The sequence below is a fragment of the Vicia villosa genome, linkage group LG2 (assembly GCF_029867415.1).
Source record: "Vicia villosa cultivar HV-30 ecotype Madison, WI linkage group LG2, Vvil1.0, whole genome shotgun sequence".
NCBI lineage: Eukaryota > Viridiplantae > Streptophyta > Magnoliopsida > Fabales > Fabaceae > Vicia > Vicia villosa.
In genome coordinates this window covers 115,976,792-115,994,622 of record NC_081181.1, presented here as the reverse complement: position 1 = coordinate 115,994,622, position 17,831 = coordinate 115,976,792, and the positions used below count along the sequence as shown (strand labels likewise).

General features: G+C 32.6%; 2 protein-coding genes across 4 annotated transcripts; one reads left to right on the top strand and one right to left on the bottom strand.

The window, feature by feature from the left end:
* Positions 1 to 696: 696 nt before the first annotated feature.
* LOC131651843 (cyclin-dependent kinase F-4-like) lies at positions 697 to 6,861 on the top strand. Of its 3 annotated transcripts, none has more exons than XM_058921555.1 (18): positions 697 to 833; positions 1,320 to 1,576; positions 1,653 to 1,703; positions 1,789 to 2,318; positions 2,419 to 2,497; positions 2,578 to 2,646; positions 2,774 to 2,863; positions 2,955 to 3,093; positions 3,447 to 3,549; positions 3,640 to 3,692; positions 3,810 to 3,876; positions 4,359 to 4,467; positions 4,636 to 4,701; positions 4,790 to 4,858; positions 4,963 to 5,131; positions 5,736 to 5,767; positions 5,953 to 6,037; positions 6,305 to 6,861. In XM_058921555.1, the coding sequence occupies exons 4-18, from the start codon at positions 2,311 to 2,313 to the stop codon at positions 6,550 to 6,552; spliced, it is 1,386 nt and encodes a 461-aa protein (XP_058777538.1). In that variant the 5' UTR covers positions 697 to 833; positions 1,320 to 1,576; positions 1,653 to 1,703; positions 1,789 to 2,310; the 3' UTR covers positions 6,553 to 6,861. The 3 variants fall into 3 exon arrangements, with proteins under 3 accessions (XP_058777538.1, XP_058777537.1, XP_058777536.1); XM_058921554.1 differs by lacking the exon at positions 697 to 833 and adding an exon at positions 840 to 1,004 and having other exon boundaries at positions 1,320 to 1,523; XM_058921553.1 differs by lacking the exon at positions 697 to 833 and adding an exon at positions 840 to 1,004.
* Positions 6,862 to 11,626: 4,765 nt separating this feature from the next.
* Positions 11,627 to 16,521, bottom strand: LOC131646663 (protein Brevis radix-like 1). Its single transcript, XM_058916646.1, has 6 exons — positions 16,184 to 16,521; positions 15,342 to 15,468; positions 12,766 to 13,112; positions 12,515 to 12,644; positions 12,111 to 12,433; positions 11,627 to 11,918 (listed from the first exon to the last, which is right to left on the bottom strand). The coding sequence occupies exons 2-6, from the start codon at positions 15,453 to 15,455 to the stop codon at positions 11,840 to 11,842; spliced, it is 993 nt and encodes a 330-aa protein (XP_058772629.1). The 5' UTR covers positions 15,456 to 15,468; positions 16,184 to 16,521; the 3' UTR covers positions 11,627 to 11,839.
* Positions 16,522 to 17,831: the final 1,310 nt, after the last annotated feature.

Below are 17,831 nucleotides of genomic sequence, written 5' to 3'. Positions count from 1 at the left end.
AAGTGTTTGGTAAAATTAGCGGTTCAACTAGCTAATTAATTAAAATGACATAAAAGACATTTAATTTATAATTATTTTATTTTAAATTAAAATAATTTATAGAGGGTAAAAGTGGATTTTAGTTACAATAATAAGGGTAAAAATAGAAGAAAAAATGATAAGCTATAAGCTATAAGTTAAAACGCTATTTGAAATAGCGTCTGAAAAATAAGCTATAAGCTAATAAAATAAGCTATAAGCTCGTAATGAAAAGACTGTTACCAAACAGGTCTTTTATTGTTATATGAGCTTATAAGCTATAAGCTATAAGACATAAGCTCAAAAAGTGACATGCCAAATAAAGCCTTAGTACATTAAAATTTACATACAACTGATCAAAAAATTAAAACAATAATCACCCGATTAGACAACTTTCATATCTTTAATTCCTTTCATAATTGATCATTAAAATCAATTAATCTTATTTAACTCTTAACATTAGAACTTAGTGAACTTTAAATTTTAATTATTTCTTGGATATTGATTTTTTAAAATATTTTTCTTATTCAATTGTCATCGTCAAAATTTCACCAAGACTTTTAACATCCATAACACATCAAACCATATTATAATTCATATATATTTATTAGTATATGTTGTATATATAAAATCGCCACCCAAATCATAAAAAACACACGGTATTGGTAAAAGTAATATTTAGCTTAATATATTTATAGGACGTTGGAATTGGCATGATAGTTGGAGTTGAAGACAAGAAAAGAAATAAAGACGGTGACTAACGCATGTAGCACAACGCATATACCAGTGGCATAAAAGTAACCCATACAAATTAGGTATAACGCACGCCTTTAAATTCTCGTTTCCATTTTCTTAGTCGCCACCAAGCGTAGAAAACAGAGAAAACAAAAATCACACCGAATTAGGTTTTTCGTATTCGAACAAGAAGCTCTGGATTCCACCTCTTCCCGTCCCTCGAGGCGGTGGTTATGCTGCTTGTTCTTCAGGTCTCTTCCCCCGCGTTTCAGATCCGATTCGATTTCGTTTGCGTTGTTCTTATTTGTTTTTATCAATTTCTTCAGATTTACATTCGATTGACTGATTCTGTTATCGATTGAATTGTTTTTCATGTTATTGGAATTTGAATTGGTTGAATTTGATTTTGATTTTGATTTTGGTTTTGTATTTTAAGGGCTTGTTTTGAGGTTTTATGATTTTCCTTTGGATTCTGAATTTGTTGTTAGTTAGGGTTTGTATTATGGAATTATTTAATTAATTAATTAATCTAACCTCCATGCTTTCGCCATGTTCTATTATCGCAGGGCTGTTTAGATTTGAATTTAAAGCACTGTGAATTATATCCTGAGACATGGAGGGAGTTTATTTCTCGACAAATTGTTACCAGTATCGGTTTTTCGCTTTCCAAGAAGTGCTTGATTGGCGAGTTTTCATCCTTGGAAATTTTCTTCTGGTTTCCTTTGTCAATTGCACTTAGTGTTCTGTCCCCGTTAAATGATCAACAAAGGGTACGTGATGCTAGTTTATTCTGATACAGGTGCTGCATCTTGCACTTGTACAAGTAAGCACTTATTCTTATTCTTCTATGTGAAGTACCAATTGAGAAGTTAGTTTGTTGACAAATTTTTCTTTGACAGTGCATTGCTGACCCAACATTTAGTTAAATCTTCTGTGGAATTTTCTTCACGGTATGAAGCCTATTTATGAGAACCTCTATAGTATCGTAACCTATTTTGATTTGTTTAAATTTAATGACCTATGTTTTTTTTACAGGGCTTGAGTATAGTTTGGAGTGAAGCATTTGCATTGAATCAGTATAAAACTGTAGGCATTGGCAATTGTCTCCTTTTTGCTCTTGATGGAAATTATTGGTGACAGTACATCATTTACCTGAAGGTTCTGAAATGAATCCTATAGTAGATTAGATGAAATAGATGCTATTTCAGTTCTGAAGTCTTGGGTTGCAGAGGTATCAGCTATTGCATCGATCAATCAGTTTGGTGGGACCTGAGAAGTGTCACTATGTTCTGTCGTTCTTATTCATTTCTACCACCTTTGTACCTTAACCAGAACAAAGCCTAGGTCTATCACTAAATAAGGCCGTGCAGCCCTTCCATCAGATAGTTTCTGCCCTATGTCCGCTTCTGACATGACAGAACATTGATGTTGGGGTTTTCTGGACTAGCAGGAACTTGTTTATACAGAGAGCATCAACTACTAGAGATAAATGCTATTTATCTTGTTTTTGTTTACATTTCTTGAATAAAGGAAGCGGTTTTTGTATTCTGTGAAAAAATGGAGAGGTAAATATTGTGTTTTTAAAGAAATTAATAATAATTTGATGATAATAATTTCCTCATTTACTGTATTTGACCATTTTAACAATTTTCTTTAAAACTATAGGTACAAAATAATTAAGGAAGTTGGTGATGGAACATTTGGGAGTGTCTGGAGAGCTATTAGTAAGCAAGCTGGCGAAGTTGTAAGTATGGTTTACTTGTATGATGAAGTTGTGTTCTATTTGAAGTTACATTTTTATCCTAACACATTGCAAAATTGCAGGTTGCGATCAAGAAAATGAAAAAGAAATATTACTCTTGGGAAGAGTGTGTAAATCTCAGAGAAGTCAAGGTGATGCATCATACTTATCTTTCTGTATTGGAGCCTTATTTATCATGTATTATCAGTAATGTATTATCAGTGTATTATTAGATTCTTTTGTATTTAGTCTCTTATCTCTTGTTTTATTTGTTGGCAGTCTTTACGAAAAATGAACCACCCAAATATTGTGAAACTGAAGGAAGTTATTCGAGAAAGTGACATTCTGTACTTTGTTTTTGAGTACATGGTGAGTGGCTATTTTTTTTATGGAGAAAGGATGAATTGTCCTATGCAAAACATCTCATATATTAATTGCTGTCAATTTTTGGGTGACACAGGAATGCAACCTATACCAACTTATGAAAGACAGGGAAAAATTGTTTTCTGAAAATGAAATTAGAAACTGGTGTTTTCAAGTTTTCCAAGGTCTGGCTTACATGCATCAGCGTGGTTATTTCCATCGCGACCTTAAACCTGGTACCTCCTTATTTGTGTTATTGTCTCGATGTTTTATACTTTTTGAAATAATGGATCATATTCATTAATCTATATTATATGTAGCATGTTATGTATGTGTTTCCAGCATTTCATTCTATGATTAGCGACTCTGTCATGAAGTAGTTTTCATGCCCCTTTTGTACTTCTGACTGGTTTAAGACATTAACTCCTATATTGTGCAAAATAACCGAGGCTTTAGTTATCACTATAATTTTTTTATCATAGTTCATATGGATTGAAATAGTAGGGTATTGGTCATGGTAAGAATATATTTTATATTTGATCTAGCTTATTTTTTATGGGTTTGACCCAAGGTGTGCTGCTCTTTGCAGAAAATTTGCTGGTTTCTAAGGATATCATCAAAATTGCTGATTTTGGTCTAGCCCGAGAGATCAATTCACAACCACCCTACACTGAGTATGTCTCCACAAGATGGTATGCACCTTTGACTTGCAATAAATGCATCATCTTTTGTATTCGATATTGAATAACATATAACCTGTATCATTAATTGCCTCTGATTAGGTATCGTGCTCCTGAAGTGCTGCTTCAGTCTTATATCTATAACGCCAAAGTTGGTAAGTCTCTGATGGCAAATAATGATGTCATCTGTGGTCTTTGGTAATTTGTGTTTAGCAGCAATGGTGATGATTTCTTTGCTACCGTTTAATTTATGAATTTTGTTTTTCTTCTAGACATGTGGGCAATGGGTGCTATAATGGCTGAGCTGTTCTCTCTACGACCTCTTTTTCCAGGAGCCAGGTATTAGCTCACCTATCACTCTCTAACTCTCTCCAAATGACGCGTTTTCCCGAACACAACCTCAATACTGACACGGCGACACATGTAATAATTTGGAAAATGAATTAAAATCACAAGTATCGGTGCAGGTGTCCGACACTGACACGCCTTTTTGAAAGGTGTCAGTGCTACATAGATTGTAACAAATGCAAAATAGCTTATACTCTAAAAAATAATCTCTTATGGTGCACTCACTGATCACTAAAAAATAAGATCACTTCTTATGTTTTTATATACTTTTTAAGAAGAATCAGGCTCCATCCTCGTTGTTACTGCTGTGAGGACATTTTATGTGGAATCCTGGGTTCAACTCTGGGTCCCCACATTTCTCCCTACTTGCACATATTTATTTGAGTATGTAATAGCAAAAAGTAAGAGAGTAGAATCCTGTGTAACACCTGGATGTTGGGAAATGAACATGTTCCTTCATTGTGCTCATGCAGTGAGGCAGATGAGATCTACAAAATATGTGGTGTGATAGGCAGTCCAACCACTGAATCATGGGCAGATGGACTTAAACTTGCAAGAGATATTAATTATCAGTTTCCACAGGTTAAGATTCTCTACATATGATCGTTATTTTATTACATATGATCTTGCTTTGTACTAAGCTTCTTAATGCTATTTTTTAACTAATGTGTAAAATGTTATCTTGTGAGACAGTGTTCTTTTTTTTTTTTTTACTGAACAATATATGCCTTTTGCTACTAATATATACAGCTTGCTGGCATAAACCTTTCTGCATTGATCCCATCTGCAAGTGATCATGCAATCAGCCTTATCCAAGTAAGTATTTTTTTTTTGTATGGCTTAGCCATTTAAACCCCTTGTCAATCAATAATGTGATGGTTCTCACGTTTTCTATTTATGCCAGTCACTTTGCTCCTGGGATCCATGCAAGAGGCCAACAGCTTCAGAGGCCCTTCAACATCCTTTCTTCCAGGTAGTCTTTTGGCTGATTCATGTTTTTTTTTTAATCTTTCTCTGAATTCCTTTTTTAAAAATCTTATAGGTTCTTTTATTCTCACACTTCTTGATTTGTTGTAGAGCTGCTTTTACATTCCTCCATCCCTTCGCTCCAGAGCTATAGCGAGAACCCCTCCACCTGGAATTAGGGGATCACTGGATCAGCAAGGGGTCAAGAGATATCCTGGTGCTCTACCCAACTCAAAGCTCACCAATTATTTTCCATCTCCAAAATTACAGCCTTCTTCAGGTGATTCCATTTATTTTTCGTACTTATTGATTAGTTCTATCATGATTTATTTCTACCAACGAAGTAGGAGGTTTGGTGTATTGACGATGTACATAATTGTTGGAAAGGTATGGTTGAGTTGAACTCCCCTTTCTAACATTTCTAACAACTAATTACAATGTCATTTAAAAATAGGCCATAGTAATCAAAAGCAGAAGGGTCCTAAGTGAATAACATTAGTAGTAAAAGATTTCTATATTGTTCAATTTACAAAATTAAGATGCTAGTATGTTCCTTTTGAACAGTTTGACTAAATTAGAAAGTTGATAATAGGCCGTGTTTTGCATCAGCTGACAAAAAGTGTTGAACCCTTCTTGTGCCTGTTCCCTTGCATATTTGCTCCTCTGAAAGAACCTTGAAACTTAGAGTTTGAAATTTATGGGTTAATTCTAAGTTTCTGTTTCATACTTAATTCTAAGCTTCTGTTGCATACTTAATTTCAGAAGCCTAACAAGAAAATTGTATTTAAGCAAGAAATTGGCCTTTATTCTGAATGCTGTATTTTTTTTAACTTGTGGCATTTCTTTGTTTCATATGATTTCTCATCCAATTATGAATGATGCAGGTGTGCAACGGAAGCTGGATATGGTAAATCAGGTGGGTTATATTTGTGGCATCCTTATTGATAACACCTTGTTCATGCACACCTTTTACCTTCTTAGTTCTTACCCCCATGACACTTTTCTTTATCCTTTTTGGGTCTGTTCTTTCCTGGACATATCCTGGATTTTCTTTTCTTTAACTTGTCTACGTCATGTGAATAACATCTGATACTTTTGAAGGGTGACAAGAATGACATTAAGAATGATAAATCAATGAAGACTACTACACAATCGAAGTATCGACAACCAGGAAAGGACAATCAAAGTAAGCTTTACAGTCTGATTTAGTCTTTAATTACTGACCTTTCATGGGAGAATTCTGGAAATACTGAACAGTATAAATTCTAATAAATTCCACTTCTAACATTGAGTAAATATATAAATATAGAGGATCATCTGTTCTGTCACATCATCTGCCCCCTAACATGATTACTATGAAATTTCAACAAAGTTTGAAAAATCATAAATTATAATTTTTTGTTGTTGCAAGTTAATGTTTTTATTTACGGAAAGTTGTGTTGGCTGTTGGCAGCTTCTATAAACAAGGGAAGATCTACACGCAGTGTTTTAGAAACAGCTGAGAGGTTGGCCAATATGTCTATTGGCGCTCGAAGGCAGTCCATGGAGCAACCCCGTGCTCCTCCCATGAAGGCTGGAGTCAATTGGAGTTCTCCGATGAAGGCTGGAGTCAATTGGAGCTCTGAATCTCCCAACTTCATGCTCAGGCCTGCACCACAGATCTCAACTGGGAGAACGTACCCTAGAAAAGTTGCTGGATGAGAAGAACGACCTCTATATCGCGACTGTCCTGGTTTAAACTATATATATTTGGGTTTTGCTCATGTTATGTTTACTGCAAAACTAGTATTGCCCATGTCATTAATAATCGTTTCATACTGTGTTGTGGGACAAACACATATCAATAAGTATTTCCTAGCTTATGAACTTCTTTGGTGTGTTTGGTGTGTGTTATGAAGTGTTTTATTCGTCAATGTACAATAATTTACACCTGTACTCAATGTTTGAATTGTGAAGGTCTTTTTACAAGTAATAATGTGAAAGGTGGTTGTTGATGTTATTGTGATTTAATTGTTTTTCCTCTGATTATAAAAATAAGTAAGTTGTCCATCATTTGATTTCCCCTCATTATTAGTTCATTTGAGAAAAATTAAGTATTATTTTATTCGCCAAATCTTGTCAATGGGAAAGATGCATTTTATGTATATTATATAAAAGATTTATTCTGTATTAGGGGAGGACAAATTTAAACTATCTGAGTGAAAGCAAACGGGTTGGTTGGGTGTTAGGTTGATCCAGTTGTTTAATTTATGTAGTATCGGATTGTTTTAGTTGGGTTTGGGTTTGGATGATTATTTTAAACTCGTAGTAATCAAATTTGATCAAACTCAATTATATTTATTTGATTTATTTTTATTATTATATAGCTGACCTATTATAAAAAATGAGATTTATAATGTTTGTTAGGTTATTATGATTTTAATAATCTAATGATGACATTGTGTGATCTAAAAAATATAAATTTGAGTTTTAAGAGTTATTTAATATATGGTTTAAAATATGATAATAATCAAATTAATGTTAAATACTGGGATCTTAGGAAGGATGAGGTTCTCAAATAATGTTAAACATGTATAAGGAAAGGGCAAACAGAAGGCAACTGGAAGTGATTAACTTCGTTTAGCATATTTTGTTTCATTTCTATTGTGTATTACAATTTTTATTTTGTGTTATGTATGATGTACATCTAGACAGAAGTATTTGGAGTTGTAAAATGATGTTGCAATATATCTAGATTCAAAGTTAGACATTTCTAATTGGGAAAAAAGGAAATGCACTGACAGTGTAAAATATTTTTACACTGTCAACCAATAAGAGACATGTATCGGAATAAAGCCCATTTTTAATTTTAAAAAACTATAATTACATGGCAAATTAAAGCATTTTGATTGGTTGTATGTGTAAAACTGATTTACACTGACAGTGCACTATCTTTAAACTCTTTCTAATTATTATTCTAGACATATGATTTGAGGTTTTACAAGTTTGGCATAGGAGCTAGGTCAGAAGCAACGAACGAGAGAAGAGTGAGAATGATAAGGAAGGTTCCGAGGTTAGAACTACATTGGGTGAAATGACACAAAAGGGCTTCAAACGTATTTTTTAAGGGCAAATAGGGTATTTCAGCGTTAAGGTTGATATCGCGTTTTAAACCACTCCTGTCTAGGAAGCGCTCCGCTTCCGCGACCTAAACACTCATTCACGCCCACGGTCACAAATTGCTTTCACATAGTTAGTGACCTCCCCGTCGCACCATTCTCCTGGGATAGCGCCACTATTTCTCAAAATTGATGACTCTGATTTTCCCTTATGTTTCTCCCCCCATCCAACTCTACTATAAACAGTGAAGTTGAGTCTTTATCCTTCCTTAGTATATGTGTATAGGAAATTCAAGGTTGTGAGTTCTAACATGTCCCAGTCTCAAACACAGGGTCCTTAAACTTTGCCCACTCTTTCTCCACTTTTATCTTCCAACTCACCAATTTGTCCTATATCATATTTTTCTAGTCAAACAAACCTGAGCTCTAACCTTGTCACACTCCTTAGGTATGCTAACGAGCAGATTCATAGTTGGTCACACAACACTAAGCAGTTTGAATCACCTTCTACACGTAGCTATGTGTAGTTGGTAACCTTCTATGATAACCAGAGCTAAAGTAGGAAAGTCAAAACCAAAAGGTTTATCTTGCACACACTCAGCCTAGCACTCTCAAATATGCACTAGCTCATCCATAGTGGTTTGATACCATGCACCAAGAGTACACAATTCACATTAGCATTAATATATGGATGATCCTAACTTTAGTTTGCATATTTAAATGGGAGTTTCAACAAGTTAATAGAAATAATGCCTTATTGAATGGTTTCTTCAATGGGAAGTATGAAATATCCCCCTTGCTTTATTTTAGAAGACAAATCATTAGTTTGCAAGCTCTAGATGGACTAAAGCAAACACCAAGAGCTTGGTATGAGAAATTGACCCAAACTTTCCTACAATTTGTCTTCTCTTATAGCAAATGTGATCATTCTTTATTTGTCTAAAATAATCATGGTATTACTCTACATGCCCTAGTATTTGTTCATGACATCCCAGAAAAGTTACAAAGTCTGGGCAAAAATTTAAAGACCGCAAATTCACGTGGTATATAATATATAAATAATCATCAATTAAAATAAAAGAGACTCGTCATTTTGTCAGTAAAAATATAGTTTAAAATAAAAGAGATAAACATAATCTTACAATAGTGGGTTAAATTAAAGGTGAACACTTCGGTACCCTTGAGTTTAGTTGGATATTGGTACCCTTATCCAATCAAATACTATAATTCAATGACTCGTCATTTTTTACAATTATTTTATTTTAAAATAAATCCAAATATTAAATTAATTTGCACTTAGAGTACAGGTAATCAATTACTTATCATGGGTACCTAAGAATTTAGCTAAATAAAATTACGAGTGAGTACCTAAGAATTTACCTAAATAAAATTACGAGTCAAGTGTCATTTATGAGACTTCTTTGTGGTGAATATTCGAATAATATCAATATTATCAAGTGACTTAAATATCTCCCGCTCGGTGTAATCGAAACAAAACAGTGCTATATACCAATTTAATAATGATACCAATTTATGAATAACCTGAATATTCTAAAAAATTTCCTCATCAAATCAAAACATATATTATTAAAATTTAAAATAAAAAAATATTTAAAACCCTAACATTAGTTTTAAGAAAATGAAGTTACCGATAATATTTGTTTCCAATTTATAGTACATAACATTACATTAGTTTTAAACTTCATTATTTTAAGGGAAAAGCTAACATGTGCCCCAAAGGCACATGTTAACGAGATATTTATAGAAATATTTTATTGGAACGCGTGCATTCAATGTATCGAAATTTTAAATATGACTTTATTGTATTTATTTATTTATTTATAAGAAATAATTAGGTTGAAAAGGCCATTGGTATTAAAAAAAACCTTGCATAATTGATGTGTCAGTCACGTTGATGCATTGCATATGTTGTGTGAATACACTATGTATTATGTCACCATAGTTTCATATGGAGCCTGGGCATAGGCCCATGCTGGCCGTATGGTGGATTCGCCTATGCTTACTCTGGTTCATGACCTTATTAACAAGCTGAATATGAAGTTTGCCTTAAAGAAAATTGGAAAAAATGAATACTTTCTAGGTATTGAAGTAAAGAATCTAGTCAATGGCTTCATTCTTCTCACTCAGATTAAGAATATCAAAGAACTCTTAGCTAGAGCTCAAATGGCATATGTTAATGACACTCCTACTTCTATGTTAACCACTTGGAAATGGAGTAAGCATGGATCTAATATTTTCAGTGATGCTCATGTGTATAGGTTTATTGCGGGAGCATTGCATTAATATATAACCCTAACAAAACTTATACTAAATTTAGAGTCCACAAGGTCTACTATTTCATGGCAGCTTCTCTAACTTCTCACTGATCTGTTGTAAGACGAATTCTAAGTATCTGAGTGGCACTTCAACTCAGGTTTAGTTTTGTCTCCATATATTTGTATTAAAAATTCTCCCTCAGAGCCTATAGTGATTCTAACTAGGCTAGTGATTCAGATGAGAAAAGGCCAACATCTGACACGTGCATTTACTTTGGTCCTAATCTCATGTTATGGAGCTCTAAGAAAAAACAGTTAGTAGGAAGATCAATAGCAGAAGCAAAGTACATAGCCTTGTACATACCATTTTAGAAATTCTTTTTCTTGAGTGTTGTTCTCTTATCTCATAATCATGTATTATATGCTTAGAAGTAAGCACATTGAGTTGAATATCCACTTTATTATGAAAAAGGCTGTGTTCAATAAATCGAGAGTCCAACATGTGCCAACATCTCCCCATATTGCAGACACTTTGATAAAGCCACTTGGCACATATGCCTTTATTGAGCTGATAAACTAATTCAAGGTTACATCAAGACAATCATCGGCCATGATCTTGTAGGAGAGTTTTAGAAGACATTAGAAACTTAACAAAAGTATCACTTTCTATTAAATATAATGTTAGCATAGTGTTAGTTAAAAGAATTTGTACCTGAAAAACTAGTCTGTTCAATTCTCTATTATAAAATCAAGCTTGTAACAAACTTTATACTTTAAACTTTTTAGATTCAATGGAGTCATATTTTTTCCAATAAAATGAAATCACAATCTTAGATATCTAAATTTAATTTGGGATCTCGTTTATCAAAAACATACCAATTGTTTCTAGCATTACTAGTCGCTCTTCATTCTTTCATAACTTAGTTATTCCATGTTGTAAAACAAGTGTGAGTTGTATAAGTTTTACTTTATTTGAAAAAGTAAATTTTGAATACTTTATAAATAAGAGGGTCTATACACTCATTGTCTTAAAATTTTGGATAAATATGCAGTGTCAAGGTCTCTTGGATCCCAAACATAACTCATTGATACTTTTAGAGATTCGCTCCCCGGACTCTTTGGAGGACCACCCATCACAAAACACATGGCTCACAAAATTTATTTTTCATCAATCTCATTCAACTGAGTTGGGTTTCTCTACCTTTAAAAGATGAAGGTATTCACTATTCAGTTTTAGTGAATAGATATCAAACTAATGTCATCAGTTTTTTAAATATATGCATTTACACACTTTTTCGTTTTAAAATTATAACAACGGACATATGAAAAGGAAATAGATATATGGCCTTGGTAAACAAAATTAGCAAATGATATATTGATTTATACCAACCATGACCACAACAGAATCCCAATAGAGAAAAAAAAAATACATACAAGATAAGATGGTGAAACTAAGCAAGTACATGGAAAAAATTTAAACCTCCCAATAAACAAATTAAACCCAATAACTTATTAAGCTATGAAACTATATCCCACCAATTCATAAAATACAAAGTTGGAGATTCTAATCAACTAAGATATAACCATTTTTTTCATTATCATTGCACAGAGACTTCACATGTATTGAACTTGAACTCTTTCTCTGTTCTCTTCCCACCATTTCCTTGCATCTTCATCTCCAAACCTTTGTCGGCTACAAATAGAGTTAAAAAACTATCAATACAAATGCGACCATTCTTTTAAGTAGAATTTTCTTAAAAACAGTTTATGACATGCCAATAAACTGTCTTGAGTAACAAACACACCTGGTAGAAATAATTACCGGGTGTGTTTGTTACTCGGGGACAATTATCTTATAGAAATAACTTAGACATAAACATGTTACCTGAATCTGACACGACGAAGCTCCTTGTTTCCATCAGGCAACCGCCTGATAGTAACAAACACACCGGGCTCAACTTGCTCAATCCATTCTGACTCAATTCCAACCGCATTGCTGAAAAACAGCTCATCTCTAGAAGAGGCTCTTGATGCTTCCATGGATGACCCTGCTGCATGCATGATTTGGTTGCTACTGCTTTCTTGACTCATAGTAAAACCTGAAGGACTATAATTCTGATTCCTTAGCATTGAATCATTGTTCAACCATGCAGCCACAGGGCTATCTCTTGTAGTTAGTTGATGCCTTGGGTCAGAAGAATCTCTTTGCTGTTCAAACACAACAATGTAATAAGTAAAGATATGTAATCGAGTCTCGATAACATAAGAATGTAAAAATTTGTAGTATACCTCATCCTCAGATGGCGGAGGAGTGTTGAGAGCTTGACGATTAAATCTCTGGACATTATACAGCTCCCTGATTCTGTCATAATTCTCTCCCCACCATACTTGAGCTTGCCATTTATCAAACATTTCTCGGCTTCAAATTTAATCAATAACTACTGTGAGTCATTGTTCCTTTAGGATATTAACTGTGCCAGTGTTTCATAGAACTAAAATTGCAAAAAAGAATCAAAGTTTGAAATAATTTGTTAACATACTTGAATCGAATTCTTCTGAGATCATTTCCACCACCCGGAAGAGACACAAAGGTAACATCAACCCCTGGCTCCACTTGTGCCACCCACATTTTGTTTCCAATCTCTTCCTCCACCACTGCTTCAGCTGCTGCTACAACCTGCTCTTGCACTCTAGGAGTTAGGTTGCCATTATTATAGCCGGCACCTAACTCCCAAGGAGGAGTAGAACCTGAGGTTACACCTCCCATATAAGGATATCGAACCCCTTCCGTGCTCTCTACAGAGTTTGGAGAAGATCTCAGTCCTTTTCTGTAAGAGCCGGATCGTTTGCAGGAAGCACCAGTAAACTTGAGTACTATATCTTTTATCTGCATGTGCACATGTGCAGGAAAAAACATTAGATTCTCAAATTAACGTTAATGCATTACAAGTTTTAATGATGTACCATAGTACCAATATTGTCTAAGAATCGAAATAGAAAAATAATTATGACAACTAATATTGTATTAGCAAGTGGATGAAAAAGAAACAACATATTCAATAGAAAGCATTTCCTATTTGTGGAAAGTTCCAACAATATCAATCCAAATCTGAAATGTCAACATATTCACATATAAATGAGAAACATTTGGTTCAAAATAGTTGCTATAGGTAGCAGAAAGAACATCACAATCAAGGTTTCATGCAAAAGTTGCTGACAAGGAATAGCATGAAGATGAGGTGTAAGTAATAAGCATTTACAATGAAAACAAGAATTGAATCGTCACTATATTTGAGTGAAATCCATGTGTATTTTCCTACTAAACCAATCCTATTCAACAAAAAAAACTTGTGAAAAAACATAAGAACGACAAGAATTCAAGGATGGACCACATGATGATACCAATATGGCACATTCTATTCTTTGCTAGACATATTTTCTCAACATTAACTAAATTGATGAATGTGGAACATGTTGTTTCATGTTCTCATCATGAATCAGACACTTCATTAAAACATAGACAAATTAAAATGGTATTTGCATTATTGCATTGCATGTTGTGACCTATGAAACACGGATACCTAATAGGCTAAAACACAATACCGACACAGACACAAACACATTTTTTTCAGAGGTGTCAGCGCAGCGTTATAAAGATTGTCCCCTTGAAACAGAGATTGTACTGGAAAACTACTCTAAACAAAATGGTTCTTCGACTTGTAAGTGAAGAAAGAATAAAGGATTGGAAGTCAGTTGATTGGTTGATGATGATGGTGGTCACATCAGCATATAAAATATAAAAAGAAATAACGAAGCAAAGTCCAAAGAAAGGAGAAAAAAAGTGGACCATCCATCAACAACATAAAGTGTCCAAAACACTACAACACATTTACGTCATCCTATAACAAATCAATCCCTGCCTAGATAACTAGTGTACCCGTGTGCGTGACCACTTTATTTTTAGAGTGTGACACATAGTTTTTATTAATATTAAACATCAAGTACTACCTTAGTTACTATAACCAATACATTTATTCATATATTTAAAAAATATTAGTAGAAAATAATGCGAGACCAACATAATAAAAAATGAGATCTAAAACCTTCACTTGATCTGAAAAAAATGAAGGTGGAGTGGATTAGAGGAGTTATGCACTCCTAAAATTTGAAAATTTAAAAGTGTAAAAATTCATAATCCCCCTAATGCTTGAATCAATAAAAAAAAAAAAGCAGAACAAACATAATAGAGAGTGAGTTTAAAACTTTAATTTCTCGAAAAAATACGGACAAAACGGATATGTTCGACAAACTAGATTTGTTTTACCACCTTTATTTTGTACAAGGTGGCAAAACAAACATGTCCGTCTTGTTAGGACCACTCCCTCTAAAACCCAAACAAATGTGAGGCGGTTTAGATGAGCGAGCTATGCACTTCTAAATTTAAAAATGTGTCCAAAACCCATAAATGTCTATATCGCCAAAAATTGAAACATGACAAAAATAGTAAATGACGCAAACCTAAAACCTTGATCTAATTTATGAAAAAATGGAGGCGAAACGACCATGTTCAATATGGTCAATAGACTATACCTATTTCACCACCCTTCGTTTGTGCCATGTGGCAAAACATTCATGTCCACCCGGTTAAAACTTGCTCACTCAAAAATAAAAATAAATGAGTGAAATGATCGAGAGGAGTTTAAAATTTTTTTGAAGTAAAAAAATATTAATTATCACTAAAAACTCACACAAAAATATCAATATCACAAATTTGAATCGTGATAAATTACCTATCAATATCGGTTTCTGCCTTTCTAGTTAAGATTTGCAAGCAATGCGTATAACATCATTTATTTATACAAGGATTTCAAAGCATAAGCAATAAAACAATATTATGATTATTATTATCAAATAAAAAAAGGAAGGATTACAAAGCTACATAGAGTAACATTGAAGTAGTAAAAGACAAAAGATTGGAAAGATGGTCCCACAAATGGAGTAACCAACCTCAAAGGGTTTAACTCAGTTTTTGTTTTCATCATGAAGATGGAAAAAGAAGCTGCAAAAGCAAACTTGATTCATAAATGATTCATACATAAAAGAAAGAGAGAAAAACCTGCGCAGTCAGGCTTTTGACGGCTTGCTTCGTGGTCGGCGTGCCACTCTGACCAACCTCCTCATCCGTATCTTCCGCCGTCTGCTTCCTATTACATGTTATGCATTCAAACATCTTTACTCCTTCACTGCACAATCATCAACAACAATCACAACAAAAACCAGTAAGAAAAAGTGTACAATAAATGCATAATATATTTTTATATGAAAATTTTTAAAGGAAAAATTAAAGCAGTGCAAGAAGGAAAAATAATTAATTTTTTTACTTTAAATGGTAATTAAAGTAAGAATAAATGATCCTTAGCTTAAAATATGAAAAGGAAAAGTCATTGAAATTGAATGAGGTTCGGAGTTGCAGAGAAAAAGAAAGAAGAATAAAACAAAATCTGAAGAAAAAGGAAAAAGGCTCATTCATTCTCGTTAGAATAAGAATGAATCAATGATGAAGAATGCTAGTAGTATGTTATAGCTATGGTTTATGGCTATGACTATGGCTACTACTATCATACTATCATGTCATGTATGTAATGATGATCATGTATGTGAAATTTAAAATTAAATAATTAAATAAATAGAGAAAGTAAAAAAACGAAACAAAGCGTGTATGAGGCTAAGTTTTCTGATTCTGATTTTTTTCACAATCACAATCAATCCCCATTCTCCCAAAAACAAAAGGTGTATAGTGTTCTTAATTACTAGTATCATTAAATAAATTGCATAATATTATTAATTTTAAGATAAATAAAAAAAATGGAAAAAAAAAACAGTAACCAGGAACAACAAGAAACAAAAACATATGCTACAGTGAAAAGAACATAAGAGTAATATAGAAAATGACTTTACCAAACTGCAAAAGAATCTTCTTCTTGTTCTTGTTGTTGTTGTTCAGGTTTGTCTCCTCTTGACGTCTCTTCCGTATCTCAACCTCATTTTAAGGAGAGGTTTGTATATACAGAATTTGAAACAAGAACAACAGTGACAACAATGTGTTTGGTTTTTTCATAGGTTGTTGTTGTTGTTGTTGTCGTTATTTGCATGCTCTATGGATATGACCATAACTTGCATAATGCTTGGTTTGCTATATAAGTACAAAAATCAAGTTTATGATACTAGGAAAATTTAGAGGTTGAGAGTTACATGGAAATGCTACTTTAACAGGAGAAGAAGGAAAGAAACACTTTGACACTATATAGAGAGGAGATGAATGAATGTTTGTGAGAGACGATATTTTGGTGATTTAATTTTAAACGAGACATTCACACTTTAAAGAGATGAACATAAATAAATAAATAATTAATGAGTGTAAAAATGTTAAATATACTCTTTCTAAATTTTGGTAAGAAAAAATATGTTTTTTATTTAATAATATTATTTTTAATATACTATTCTTTTAATTCATAAACATTGAATGAAATGGATAATTTCCCTTAATGTTTATTTTTTATTATGTAAAACTATTTTACATAAAGATATATAAAAAAAAGGAAATACACCGAGAGTCTAAAGTATTTTTATACTGTTAATCAATGAGAGACATGCATCAGAATAAATTTCATTTTTAATTTTAAAAAACTGAAATTAAATGGAAAATTAAAGTATTTTGATTGGTTGTATGTGTCAATTATTTTACACGGTGCACCATCTTTAAACGCAAAGATAAAATTTATAATTTTAAGTTAAAATAATTTTAACATTTATATTTATCGTTTAAGTTAATTTTCTATAAATTTATTAATATAAATCATTTTATATTCAAATTATTTTAAATTAAAATCAATTTTACATAATCAATTTAGTCAAAATCAAATTTTTTACTATAAAACAAAAATATTTAATGAATACAAAAAAAAAAACAATTTAATATAAAAAAGAATTTTATATGGATTATAAGAAATTTTATGAATATCTTGTAAACAAATATTAAAAAATAAATGTAAATTAATTATTTTAAAAGTGTACTTCAAATTTTCACATATTTAAAATTGTAATTTCCAACTATTTTTTCTTTCTAATTTTTTGAAATGTGCATTTAAATCACAAGTCAATAAACACAAATGTTTCAAGAGTATAAGTGGGGCCTACATAGCGGTGAAGGTTATAGTTGGGTTTGATGAAAATGGATGGTTGGGATTCGCTCAGGAGATTGTATGTTGTTTGTTTGATGATGTTTTTGTTTCTGTTGGGTTTCTATCGTAATCATCGTAACAAACATTCGTATTCCTAGAAACCTTATTCGTAAGTTTTGTTGTGGGGGCCATACAAAATCATGATATCTAATTTGTTTGAAGTACAATTTCATTTCCAACGAATCTACAATTTACAATGAATATCGAAACATTTATGATGCATGATTCTTTCACATCAAAATTTTTAAATCCAATTTACTTTTATTTTGTTTTTATGAGCATTGATTATAATTTATACTCTCTCCGCTTCACAATTTAGTTCATCATTTTACATAAATGGAGAAATTTGGAAAGGAGCACAGGGA

Bases quoted from the DNA above. Each gene is read 5' to 3' on its own strand.
- LOC131651843 (XM_058921555.1), top strand. The intron at 2,498-2,577 runs GTAAGTATGGTT...GCAAAATTGCAG, and splicing joins GTAAGCAAGCTGGCGAAGTT to GTTGCGATCAAGAAAATGAA. The intron at 2,647-2,773 runs GTGATGCATCAT...ATTTGTTGGCAG, and splicing joins TAAATCTCAGAGAAGTCAAG to TCTTTACGAAAAATGAACCA.
- LOC131646663 (XM_058916646.1), bottom strand. From the start codon at position 15,455: ATGTTTGAATGCATAACATGTAATAGGAAGCAGACGGCGGAAGATACG. The intron at 13,113-15,341 runs GTTTTTCTCTCT...GTGCACATGCAG, and splicing joins TCAAAAGCCTGACTGCGCAG to ATAAAAGATATAGTACTCAA. The intron at 12,645-12,765 runs GTATGTTAACAA...TTAAATTTGAAG, and splicing joins CTCAGAAGAATTCGATTCAA to CCGAGAAATGTTTGATAAAT.